The 14,274-nt window shown below is 41.1% G+C and overlaps 1 protein-coding gene across 7 annotated transcripts in view; it reads right to left on the bottom strand.

The window, feature by feature from the left end:
* The window catches only part of SHANK2 (SH3 and multiple ankyrin repeat domains 2), a 367,712-nt gene that overhangs the window by 201,757 nt on the left and 151,681 nt on the right, over positions 1–14,274 (bottom strand). For all 7 annotated transcript variants that reach the window (XM_081934542.1, XM_081934546.1, XM_081934547.1 and 4 more), the window contains one exon: positions 11,824–11,937. In XM_081934542.1, the coding sequence (XP_081790668.1) occupies positions 11,824–11,937 (114 nt within the window). The remainder of the gene's footprint in view (positions 1–11,823; positions 11,938–14,274) is intronic.

Raw genomic sequence — 14,274 nt, 5'->3', positions numbered from 1 at the left:
AGAGACCTAGTGGATGATCATTGAATATGAGCCAGCAGTGTGCAGCAGCAGCCAAAAAAGCTAATACAATCCTGGGTTGTATAAACAGAGGCATAGAATCAAGATCCTGTGAAATATTAGTGCCACTTTATAAAAACCTTAGTAAGACCATACCTGGATTACTATAACCAATTATGGTCACCATGCTACAAAAAAGATGTTGAGACTTTGGAAAAAGTTCAAAGAGGAGCAACTAAGATGATCAAAGGCCTGGAGAGTAAACCATATGAAGAACAGCTGTAGGTTTTGGGTTTAGCTAGTCTAATGAAAAGAAGAATTAGGGGTGACATGATAGCAGTATTACAGTATTTGAGGGGTTGCCACAAAGAAGAGAGGGTCAAAGCAGCAGAGAGCAGGACAAGAAACAATGGTTGGAAGCTAATAAAAGAGAGAAGCAAACTGAAATTAAGGAGAAACTTCCTAACAGTGAGGACAATTAACCAATGGAACAGCTTGCCTCCAGAAATCATGGACACCCCATCACTGGAGGTTTTAAAGAAGAGACTAGACAGTCACTTATCTGAAATGGTATAGGATCTCCTGCTTGAGCAGGGCTGAAATAGAAGACCTCCAAGGTCCCTTCCAACTCTATTCTATTTTATTCCATTCCATTCCATTCTATATCTTATTCTTATTCTACTTTATACACTATATCAAAGTTAGGGGTGGCCCATCTCGCTCACAAAGTGACTTTGGGCAGCCTACAATTAAAACATAGAAGAATAGAAGCCATATAAAAATTATGTTTCAGAATGAGGCAATTAAAAGAAGGATAAAATTAATAAAGTTAAAAAGGCACCAACCAACTCCATGGCTCCATGCTCCTGTAGGAGCCTTAGGTGAATCGGCAAAATCAGGTCTTCAGACACTTCTGAAAGGCCACGAGAATGGGCCCTAACTCACCTCTGGAGTTGAATCTTCCAAAGGTTGGGTAACAGCAGAGAATCATTGAACATTTTTTGTGTCAAAAATTATGCACTAACCTTACAACTGCTAAATAGTCTACTAGACTGCTGAAAAGTAACATACAGAAGCACATTTGGAGTGAGACTTAAATTCAGCTTTAAGTCAAGGCAAGAGTGTAGTTTCTAAGCCTAGAAAACTACAATCTAAAACCTCATTCCATACTCCACACCAACTAAACTACAAAAGTTTTCTTCAGTCTTGTCTTCTGTGGAGAATCACAGTGCATTGCTAGAGATAGAAAAAGGTTTGTAAAGATGACCATGAGCAAGGAACATGTATTTTTGGCAAATGGATGGAAGGTGAGGGCGTCTGGTGAAGGTAATGTTCATCAAGATCTATTACATCAATGCTGGGCTGTATTATCAAACTGGGTTTACAACAGGTGCTGTTTCTAGCATCATGCCAAAACTTGCCTCTGAATTATTATGCAAGCTGAAATTCATGGTGCTTAACAAACCACAATGAGAACAACCTTTCAAGTGCAATGGAAACTCTCATTTGAAGATTAATAGTCGCTTGTTTCCCTATATATCCAATCCGATATAGACAGTCGTCCTTTAGTGACTGCCAAAGACAGTGACTGCTCACAGTCGGTGATGAAACAAATAACTTTGTAACCAATGCTCACATTTGTGACCTTCGCAGCAACTCCCTCAGTCATATATTCACCATTACAGTCAGTTAATCCTATGCCTGTTTCCCCACCACTACTATCTTCTCAGAGGAGAAAGTTTACCTAAACAAGCTATCTCTTCTTGAGCTGCCTTTCTCGATGATGTAATGAGTCCCCAAAAAGTGCTAACCACAAGTTAACAAGCTCTGCAACCTTAATTGGTAGATTAGAACCCTTCATCCAAAGGCTTTTTTGCTTCCTAAGCAGCTCTTGGCTGACAGCCCCAAGCATACCAGGCAAACAGCCGGTGCTAGCCTATTTTTTTCAATTTGTATTTCCCATTGTACAGCTGCTTACTCAGTTGTAGTCCCTATGTCTTCAATGAATGTAAATACAAACATCAATTCTCCAGGGGTGGTATTCTCTACCAGTTTGCAAATGTGAGTGTGTCTGCGTCCACGCATGCGCTCAGCCTTCTGCGCATGCGCTTTGGCTAAAACAAAGTGCCTAAATGGGATGCCATTGAGCCAGGGCAGGTGGGCAGTGCTACCCAAGATTTCCGCTACCAGTTCGGACCAATCGGTCCGAACCGACAGAATATCACCTCTCAGTTCTCTTCTTGATGATAATCCCAGTGCCGGCTAGCCATTCCAAAGGGCAGAGAAGTGAGGAAAAAGGGGTTACAAGATTTGCTCTTCCTCTTAAAGTCAAGTTCCAGAAACCTTTTTTGGGCTCACCCAGTTGTTTGGCAGTGTACAACAAAGGAAAGCTGAAGCAAAATAACTAAGTCATGATCGGGTGATTTTTCACTCAGTGACTGCTTCACTTAATGATCGAGTAGCCAGTCCCAACTGCAGTTGCAAAATAAGGACTATCTACATGGTTGTGCTGCCCCCATTCACCCACATGTCAGGGGTGGGGTAGAGAGCTTTATTCAGTCTATTCTCCCAATAGTTCCATTTCAGGTTTTCATCTAACCCCCAGCTGTAAACTTAATTGTCTCATGACCGAATAGATAACCAAAAAACAAACTTACAGCCAAATCAAAGCAGTCTTGAAAATAAAGGTTTTGCCTGGATAGGTCCCAAAAATAAACAGCTCAAAATCCCCTCCAAAGTTAGGGGCCTCCACTGAGGTTTGTCAACAAGTCCGGTGGTCCGAGTTTCAGGGCTTGCAAGGAAAAGTCATAGGAATAGTCCAAGCCAGGAATGCAGAGGGTCGTTTTCAGTGAAGCCAACCATGAACAAACTCCAGACTAACCTTCGAGGCAATGGCCAATTAGTCCACCTGATAGATAACTGGCTGCTTCAAACACGAACATAAACGCTATTTGCAACTGAATTAAATCCACGAGCTGCAGAGTTCCAGAAACACAAACAACCCTCTGGTCATGACCCACACCCATTGCTTCCAGCAACGCCTCCCTCTGCCTGTGATGCTAAATGGCCACTCCCGATGCAGCCATTAAGAGGGGTGGGGCTTTTTCCCCATCTGGCAAATCTCCGCTTCTCTGCCCTGCATGCTCTACCCATCTACCAAGGACGGCAGTTCCTCCCCCTCTTCCTTATTGGCCTGTGAGCTCTCCCCAGCCAAGTCATGCTCTCATTCTCCCCCGAGGCCTCTGAAGAAGACATGGATGAACCATCATCCACAGGAGACATCACAATGGTGAGTAGTAGACCTGTACTATCTTAAGATCACCATATTAGTGAAAAAGTGGGTCGGACTAGTACTTTTAGGAAGCCCACTTCTGTTCTTAGCAATTATCTCGACCATTCCCAATTAAAACAGAGATGAAAAAGGAACTTTGGTACCAATCCTCACATTTATAGCAAATCAATTGCTATAAAGTACAGGTCTGTAAAGCACAGAAAGCTGAAATAAGATTTTAAGTTGCTGTTTCACTTAGCTACTGCTTCACTTAACAACCGATTTGCCGGTCCCAATTGTGGTGGCTAGATGAGGATTACTGGTAGACGTCAACTTATGATTGGTTGTTTAATGACTATTCAAAGTTATGACAGACTTTTGAAAAGCTACCTATGACCCGTCATGGAAGTTATTACCGTTGCCCTTTTCCAGAGTCATGTGGTCCTATTTCAGGTCTTTGCAACCTGTTCACACTTACAAGCAGTTGCCACATAATCATGGGATAGCCATTTACAATCTTTTCTATCAGTTTCCTCAGAAGGCAGCAGGGATGGTTGCAAGCTATTGCTGCTGCCTTCTGAAAGAATTTTTCCCTCCCTTTGTGCATGGGGGTAGGGGGTGGGAGGCTCTTAGAGCAATCTGGATAAAAGAAGCGTGGATCATCATGCTCCGAGTTTCCTTTCTTCAGCCCTTTGCTGGAGTTTCTTTCTGCGCTTGTTGGGGAGGAGAACTCCTGCAGTGGGCTGGAGAAAAAGCGCTCAGATCATAAAGATCCAAACTTCTTTTCTTCGCTGGAGTTTCCTTCTGTGCGTGAAAGAGAGGTGCCTGCCCGATTCCACAGGCAGCTCTTTCATTCCATCCACTTAATGATGATTTAAGAGAGCAAGGACTGTTATCATTTGGTGAAACAGTATGTGAATGCTTCTCTTAATAACCGCTTCAGTCAATGACTGAAATTCTGGTTGTAAGTTGAGGTTGCAACTGTACCTGGAGAAAAAAAATGCAAACTCCCCAAACCAAAAGCAGGATATAAATGCAACAAAATAAGGAATGCCACTAACAACAGTTTCTCAATAATCACATACAGGTTTGCATTAGTCTCTCTCGCTAGAGCTCATTTACAGAATTTGAAAATATGTATTATCTTAAATGCAAAATAACGTTCATACATACACAAATGTACACTCTCTCATATAGGAATACAGGGGCTCATACATTCCAGCTGTTTTATCATTAAAAGATTGTTGCTTTCTTCTTTACCAAATTTATTGAGTGAAAAGAGAAACAAACTTCTGCCTCCAAACTTAAATTACTAATGCTGGGTTTGCAAATTAGATCTCCTTATCTGGAAACTGCAATCTGTGTGTTTGGCCAGCTGTAGATGACAGGAGCCAAGAATCCTAAGAGGTGTAGGCAGCATTTATTTTCATCACATGAATCTTCAGCAGTAGGAAAAATGGAAATAACTCAGAGAGGCAGCTAGCTGCAAAAAAAAAAAGTCCTTTGCAGGCCAAATCTTTTGGAACATGAAGATGTCTTCATTTAAAGATTGGGGGGGGGGGGATTCACTTAGTTTAGAGCTGTATTTCTTAAACTGCAGACCTGGGAATATCTCAAGACTCTTTCAGTACCTCAAGACCCTTGAAACCAAAATTATTTGCCAGAGATTCAAGATATTTGCAAAAATGTTAAACAAGGACACTTCTCATTAATTTTCTTTAAAACAGGTTTTTATGAAAAATATTTATGTTATAAATGAATTTATAAATATTGTTATTTTTCCATGATTCAACAAATAAAGATTCTATGAATGCATCCATTTCAATTTGTATTATGTAAATATAGATAAAATATAAACCATACAAATAAATGCTTTTTGGGGAATGCTCTCTAATATTTTAAAATTGGAAGGGTTTCTAAGAGCAAAATGTTTAAGAAACACTGGTTCAGAACAATATTCTTCTACAAATACGGTATAATTAGGCTTCACCAGACTGCCTCTATATTTATGATTACATTTTTTAAATCTGACACTCAATTAAGGGAAACTTAGATTTTATTAATTTGGTAACCCAGTCTTCTTCCCTTTTTTCCCAACCTACTGCAATATGAAGACTACAATATAGACAGGGAAAGGAAATGGGTTTAAAAAAAGAGGAACGTGAAAAGCACATCCCTCAATTTAACAGCAAATAAAAAACATAATCTCTGGATTATAATTTAACGATTTATTTCCAGACTTTTCTTTTTTCTTTATAGGAAGCAATAAGAAAAAACAATATTGGAAGCGTTTTTTCTTGACACATCCCCTTTTAACACAAAGGCCACATTTTAAAGATATTTCTACCACACAGATCATCAGGAAAGTGCCTGATGGTTAATCTAGATTAAAATTCTAACTTCTTAATAAGAGTGTTTTAAATTAAATGTTTGACTAATATACATATTCTTAAAAACAGAAAAAATGCATAAGAGTTTCCTGAAAGATCCAGCCTGGAACAGGAACTTGTTTATAATTTATCTGGCACTAAAGATGAGCACCAAAGTAGCTAATGTAAATTAATGCAGATTACCAGGAGAACTTTAAATGTTGATTTCTAAACTGCAAGAGTAGGCATTAATGCTACAAATATAATTTGGTCTAAATCAATGTAAAACTCAACACTATCAACGGGTGTCCCTTGGACTGCAAGGTGATCAAACCGCTCAGTCCTAGAGGAGATCAACCCTGACTGCTCTTTAGAAGGCCAGATCCTGAAGATTAAACTCAAATACTTTGGCCTCCTAATGAGAAGGAAGGACTCACTGGAGAAGAGCCTAATGCTGGGAAAGATTGAGGGCAAAACAAGAAGGGGACTACAGAGAATGAAGTGGCTGGATGGAATCACTGAAGCAGTCGGCGTGAACTTAAATGGACTCTGGGAGATAGTAGAGGATAGGAAGGCCTGGAGGAACATTGTTCATGGGATTATGATGGATCGGACATGACTTCCCAACTAACAACAAATCAATGGGTGCTGGTCTTAGAAAATATTTGTTATTTATTTGTATCCCACTTTTATTCTTTTTACAAATAACTCAAGACAGCAAACATATCCAACGCACCTTCCTCCTCCTGTTTTTGCCACAACAACCTTGTGAAGAGAGTTGAGATGAGAGAGAGAGACTGGCCCAAGGTCACCCAGCCAGCTTTCATAGCTAAGGTGGGAATTGAATTTAGAATTCCCCAGTTTCTAGATATATATTAAGTCCAGTATAAGATGTAATATGTCTCCAAACGGCACTTGCTAATCAGCGCAAACTGAAAATGGCATAAAACTGCTTGATAGCATCACTTGAATATCTGGTATTATGGGAATACAGGTAGTCCTTGACTTACAAACATTTGCTCAGTGACTGGAGTTACAGTGGCACTGAAAAAAGAGACATATATGATTGGTTTTGACACTTATGGCAATTGAAATATTTTAGATAAAGTATTTTTTAAAATTTAAAACCAGCCACGGGCCCAGGGAAGGGGCGGTGGGGTAGCGGTGATTATCCGGGAAGACTTGGAGTCGAGAGAGTTCACTGTGCCGCAGACATCCGGGTGTGAGTCCCTTGCCGTGAGATGGGGCCCAGGGAGACAGTTGGGCCTGCTGATAGTATACCTGGCTCCCCGCTGTACATCGGCGGCCCTGCCTGAACTCCTCGAGCTGATCGCAGCGATGGTGGTTGAGACCCCCAAACTTTTAGTGATGGGGGACTTCAACCTGCTGTCGATGGGAGAAGCATCCGAGGTGGTTCGGGAGTTCATGGCTTCCATGACAGCCATGGACCTGACTCAATTAATTCAGGGCCCCACGCACGAGGGAGGCCACACGCTGGACCTTGTTTTTGTCTCTGGCCAGTGGATGAGTGACCTGGGAATAGGGGATTTAGTTATCTCTCCCCTGTCATGGTCAGACCACTCACTTCTCCGACTTGACTTCCCTGGCGCTACCCCCCGCTGTGGGGAGGTGGAACCGGAAGGTCAAAGATGGTTCCGCCCCAGGCGCGTGATGGAACCGGACAGGTTCCAGATGGAGCTTGGGCCACCTCCTGTAGACCTGACCCGCCCCCGGATAGAGGACCTGGTAGCCGCATGGAACAGTGTGGCTGCCGGGGCCCTAGACCGGGTGGCGCCTTTGCGGCCTCTCCTGCGGCAACGAACCACCCTGGCCCCTTGGTTTACCGAGGAGCTAAGGGTGATGAAACGCCACAAGAGACGCCTAGAGAGTCGTTGGAGATCCTCCCGTTCCGAACTTGATCGAGCACAGGTACGAACCTATTTAAGGACATACCTTGTGGCGTTAAGAGCGGCCAAACGTCGACATTGTGCCGCTCTTATCGCGTCCGTAGATAACTGCCCTGCCGCCCTGTTCCGGGTGACCCGCTCCCTTCTGTCACAGAGGCCGCGGGAAGCCCCTTTACAGGGCAGGGCAGAGGAATTTGGGAAATATCTGCAGGATAAAATCACTCAAATCCGGAGGGAATGGGTCCCTTTCAGTGGGCTAGGGGGGACGCCCGAAGCGAGTCTTGAGAGACCACTCTGGGAGGAGTTTGACTCTGTTGCCATTGAGGATTTGGACGGGTTACGCGGGCGACTACGACCTACCACATGTTCATTGGACCCGTGTCCCTCCTGGCTTGTACTGGCATCCTGGGAGGTTACACGTGACTGGCTCCTGGGACTAGTGAACGCTTCGTTGGGCGAGGGGTCTTTACCGGCCGCCTTGAAAGAGGCGTTGTGAGACCCTTACTCAAGAAGCCTTCCCTGGACCCAACGGAGCTAGCCAATTATCGTCCTGTCTCCAACCTTCCTTTTTTAGCGAAGGTTGTAGAGAGTGTGGTGGCCCAACAGTTCCCACGTCACCTGGAGGAAAATGATTATCTAGACCCGCGCCAGTCCGGCTTCTGACCCGGGCACAGCACGGAGACGACCTTGGTCACGTTGGTTGATGATCTCTGGAGGGCCAGAGATAGGGGTTGTTCCTCTATCCTGGTCCTATTAGATCTCTCAGCGGCTTTTGATACCATCGACCATGGTATCCTTTTGCACCGGCTGGAGGGGCTGGGGGTTAGGGGCACCGTTCTACGGTGGTTCGGCTCCTACCTCTCCGGCCGGATGCAACGTGTGTTGGCAGGGAGCAGAGGTCGACCCTGAGCCCCCTCACTTGTGGGGTGCCACAGGGGTCGGTACTCTCGCCTCTCCTGTTCAACACATATATGAAGCCGCTGGGCGAGATCATTCGTGGTTTTGGGGTGGGATATCATCTGTACGCTGATGATACGCAGCTGTACATTTCCACCCCGAACCACCCGAACGAGGCCGTCGAAATGATGTCCCGGTGTTTGGAAGCCGTATGGGTCTGGATGGGTGACAACAGACTCAAACTCAACCCCTCCAAGACGGAGTGGCTGTGGCTTCCGGCCCCCCGGTTCAACCAGTTGCTTCCATCTCTGGCCATTGGGGGCGAGCAACTGGCCCCCATGGAGCGGGCACGCAATTTGGGCGTCCTCCTGGATGCCCGGCTGTCCATGGATGACCATGTAACAGCCGTGGCAAGGGGGGCGTTCCACCAGGTTTGCCTGGTGCGCCAACTGCGCCCCCTTTGGACCGGGATGCCTTACGCACAGTCACCCATGCGCTGGTGACGTCCCGCCTAGACTACTGCAATGCTCTCTACATGGGGCTTCCCTTGAGATGCACTCGAAGACTACAGTTGGTCCAGAATGCGGCCGCACGGGTGATTATGGGGAGTACTAGATACTCCCATGTAACACCTCTCCTGCGCAAGCTGCACTGGCTTCCTGTGGCCTATCGGGTGCGTTTCAAGGTTTTGATTACCATCTTCAAAGCGCTCCATGGCACAGAACCTAGCTACCTGCGGGATCGCATCCTGCCCCATACATCCCTATGACCAATCCGCTCTCACAGAGAGGGACTTCTCCGGGTGCCGTCCACTAAACAGTGCCAGAGGGCGACACCCAGGAGTAGGGCCTTCTCTGTGATGGGCCCAGCCCTTTGGAATGACCTCCCCCTCGACATTAGGATCACCACCGACCTCCGCTCCTTCCGTTCAAAACTCAAGACCCACCTTTTTCAATTATCTGGCCTGGCTCAACCATAATTCCATCTTACTCCTCCTGACAGTCTTTTTAAATCAGTAATTTTAAACTGGGGTATTTTAATTCCTAATCTCATTATTATTATTTTATGCATTGTAATGGTTGTTACCCCCTCCGTGTAATATAATGTAATATATATTACTTTTATTTATTGTACGCCGCCCCGAGTCCCTTGTGGAGAGGGAGCGGCTAACAAATAAAATAAATAAAATAAATAAAAATAAAATAAAATTTAGATGATTGACAGCTGGCATGTATTTTTGACAGTTGAACTTAATAAGAGTATTTCACTTATCCATTACATTCTCTTAGTCTAACAGGTTTCTTTTCAACTGGCCTTAAAAAGCTATTAAGGTACACTTCACATTGCTACACTAAACTTTCCTGATTAATCCAAAGGAATTCATTGTGCTATTATTGTTGGTACCTCATTATTATATAGCCTGTTTCCCTTACCTAGCAAGATTTCAATATTTCAAGGCATAATTAATGCTGCTGCAATGCCAAGGGTACAATAATACTAATGAAGACACCTATCTTTAGTTCTGATCAAGGCCACAGCTAAATTTTAGTAGCTTGTCAAAGCATAACTTTAATATCTTAATTAGGAACTGAATATATCTTGAGAGTGTTTCCAAACAGACTGTTTTCAGCATGATCAATCAAAAGAAATTTTGGCAACTATGCCAAAGGTCCTTCTCTTCTTAACAGATAAATAGAAGAACAAGGTTTATGAATACTGCCACCTGTGAAATCACAGTTAGGGCATAATAAACAAATCTTATCTTCTATTATAGGATATTTTACCTTATATATTTACTTTGTTTGTACTCATCATTCTGCCCAACAAGGACACTTATTGATAGCATTATAATAAGTCAAATCAAATCTTTATTTCAATCATAGACCAACGCAAGTCAACAATGAGAATTCTGGCCCTCCCAATAATATTAATAATCGAATCGACGAGATATCAAATATGTGTTGTAGTTATTTAGATATGTAAAAGTAAACAACATTAACACAATGCTAGGACAGTATAAGACACTGAAGTGTGTGTGTGTACATACACACACTTTCTAATAGGTTTCAATACTAAAACAATAAAAACTATGAAATAAAAATATACTACAAGCTTAAAAAAACAATATAAGAAAGTAACAAAACCAACAATAAAACAAGTATTAAAAAACAGAGGTTCTCCCATCTACTGGTTCTTGTTAGTGGTCAATTCATGATGGAATTTTCATACTGCAACTTTTAATAGAATGACTTCATATGTGGTGAAAAATTATCTTCCAAAAGCAGAGGTGGGTTGCCATTTTTTTTACTATTGGAATGCTCCCCCGTGCCTGCGCAACGCTTCTGCGTGCGTGCGCAACACTTCTGCACATGAGCAGAAGCGTCCGGGCAGGTGGGCAGAGCCTCCTGCCACCGCTACTATCAGTTCGCATGATCCGGCCTGAACAGGGAGCAACCCACCTCTGTCCAAAAGTAATAAATAGTCTGGGGATTCATCTATGCAAACTGGCAATCTCCCAAGTACAGGACTGAGGAAATAAGAGCACTTTGAATGCCTCTATCAAAAGAACATGGTCATTTAAAATATACAAACCTCCTACAGTTTCTCTGCAAAAATAGCAAAGGGAGAGAACAACAACATGCCTAAAGTAAAAGCTTTTCTGCGTTTTGGGAATTCTAGTTGTATAAGATACATGAGAAATGTTACTATATATTTGCAAATGTAAAAGGGGTATTTGTTCCCGTACCTGAACTAGCCTTGGATATAGAGTGCAAGGCTGTTTCAGCCAAGAAAAAGAACTTTATTATTCAAACCTTTAGAATATTTTTTTTTGGGGGGGGGGGGGGGGAGGGAGGGAACAGCTTCACCTTGTATAAGTAGTCCTCAACTTACTCATTTGTTTCAGTCTCATCTTAAATAAGTGAATATAATGGAAGTGAAGCTTCATAATGTGAGAATAATCTTGTCTGATTAAAACAAGGTGACACTAAAATAGGCATTAAATGCATAAGCAAGAATTTGGCAGACTGATGCCATCCATATATCTTGGCCAATAACTTCTAGAAATTGCCCAAAGCATTTGGAGGTCACCTCTTTTTGGTCATCACAGATTTAAATGCATATTCAAAGAAAAATGAATATATATTTTTAAAAAAAATCATCCATAATTATTTTTAAGTGAAGAATCAAATTGTGCATGCATTTAAGTTTTTTTTACTGATTTCACATAATTCTAAAGAAATATCTGCATCATAACATAAATCTATAGTTTAAAAAAATCTATAGTTACTCTTTTTTTTAGAGTAATTTCTAGTTCAGCACTCATGTACTTCCCCATGAAAAACTGTAAGCATAAGTTTACTCTTGAATTGCACCATCTCACCTGGTTTACTTTCATTTGGCTTATATTGCACTTCTTCAACGCATTCTGCAGGAAACCATCCAACATGTCCCCGAGTACAGCCTTCCCAGAATCCACCCTCGCCAATGTTCAAAACTGAAAGAAAATAGGAAAATACGGTTCAGTTTTTGTTGTTTAATGTACAAGTTTAAATAATAACCCCCAAACTTTAAATAGGTAGATTGCGCTCAATGCTATTTCAAATAGTGCAATATTCTATTCAGTGCAAATTATAAATTGATATTTGGTCATGTTTAATATAAGACCAAGTGCTGTTATTGCTAGACTGCATAGAGGTTACTATATGTACAGTTGTGGTTTTAGCCACTAATTGTCATGTGAGCAAAATGGGAAAAGAACGGTTCCATTTGAGGTATTTGAGGCATTTGAGAAGAATTTCATTTAAAAGAATGGTAACAGAATGCAGGAGATTGCAGGTACAGTTTGGATGTAGGCTTATCCTCCAGTTTGTCCTTTGTTCACTTAATTTACTTATTTTAAATATTTATGTAATCTATAGTATGGCAGGTCATAATCCATTGGAATCCATTTAAAATCACTAAAGCCACATAAAGTTAACTGCAGGATTGACTAGACCAGGGTTGGCTGGGGAATTCTGGGAGTTGAAGTCCACAAGTCTTAAAGTTCCCAAGTTTGGACAACCCTGGACTAGACGATCTTGTTAGAACATCCTGAATTAAGTGATAAAGAAGTTTTTGTCAATGTACAATAAGCTTACTTTTAAGAATTATACTTAGATTTTTTGTTGATGTTTTATTTTCTGTAACCACTCTGAAATTTGCTAAAAATTTAAATTTTATATATATTATTTTAAACTTTTTTACATTTGATTAATAAACATATAAAAATTATGTTTAAAGATTTTCATTGCCTAGTTCTGTGGAACTAATTGCCCTATTTCCCATAGAAATATAACTCTGAATAGTGCAGGTTCAAATAATGCAACCATTTCTCATCAGCACTATTTGAGATGCATCTGTAATAATTTTCGCAATAAACTAAGGACACAATCAATAATTAATTTATATAAATGATAATGTATGATCAAGTATGAACAACAATGCAATATAATATAAGCATTTATATACAATATTCATACTGTACTAATAAAACATGTCTTGACAAAGAATTAAGGAAATTAATTTAAAACATACTTAAAACTAAAATAAATAATCTAATATAAAAGGTGCCTTTACATTCGAAGCATTTTTTCACACAATTAACAGAAGTTCCTTCAGTGAATCTTAAAACGGGTTATCGGAAATTCCAGAAAATGAGTCTTTGAAAATCCAGTGAGACTTCAAAGATACTGATTCAAAGTAAGTGTTACATGAATTGCAAGTTAAGCCTTTTATAAACTGGGTTGGAAATGATACCACTTAATTTTATTCAAAGGAAAGGCACTTGTGCCAATGACTAACAGCTTTAGTTGAAAAGCCATGTTCATACAACCCACAATCAGTATAGAGTACATTTTTGAATTCTATAAAAATCTTCACTGCTAAAGAAAAATGACAATGTTAGCACATGTTCTTAAAAAACTAAAAGTGCACATAGACATTACTCTTTAAATGTGGGCACTGTAAAACTGACAGCTACAAAAACACCACTAAGGATTCTTTTTAAAGGAATTTGACAGATCTTAATAATTGCTCCCTTGCCGTGTGTGAATCTGATTGGACTATTGTAATGTTTCTCCCTCATTCTTCCTCAGAAAAGCACATTCCCTTGCACCGAAACCTACGCACTATTGTTAAGTATATTTAATTTTAATATATGTTTAATAAATCTTACATGTTATTAAATGTCAACTGTTAGATACTTGCTTTAACTACAGTGGTTTCCACCAAGGTCATCTGTTCCGGTGGGAACAGAGGTTTAATCCTATTGGTTGAAGGGTCTGACAGCTACCTATAAAAGGGCTGCTGTCAGACTCAACCTTCGCTGGATTATTCTTACTTGTTGTACTTTAATAAAGAGCTGTTGTTGCCTTTCGCCTTGTGTGCCTTTCCATTACCCGATCTAGCATCAACATACATAATAATAAACATTATACATACATACACATACACACACACACACACACACACACACACACACACACACACACATACATACATACACACACCCCTGGTATGCCCAAATATGGGAGGGAGCTCACTACTTCCCCTTTCTGTCCTTCGGCTCATTACAGAAGACCATTCAGGCAGAAAACCATATTTTTATTTTTAATGTTGCCTTTGCTATGGCTAGCTGATGAGAGCTAAATAGCTTGAAATGGATCTATACTAGTCTCCCTTTATTTATTTATCAGCACAAATACAAAACACAAATATAAAAAGGCAACATTAAAAATAAAAATATGGTTTTCTGCCTGGATGGTTTTCTGTGATGAGCCGAAGGACAGAAAGA

This window comes from Natrix helvetica (genome assembly GCF_964273705.1).
Source record: "Natrix helvetica genome assembly, chromosome: 1".
NCBI classification, from domain to species: Eukaryota; Metazoa; Chordata; class Lepidosauria; order Squamata; family Natricidae; genus Natrix; species Natrix helvetica.
The sequence above is the reverse complement of the archived record's forward strand: the minus strand, read 5'-3'. Positions and strand labels throughout refer to the sequence as shown.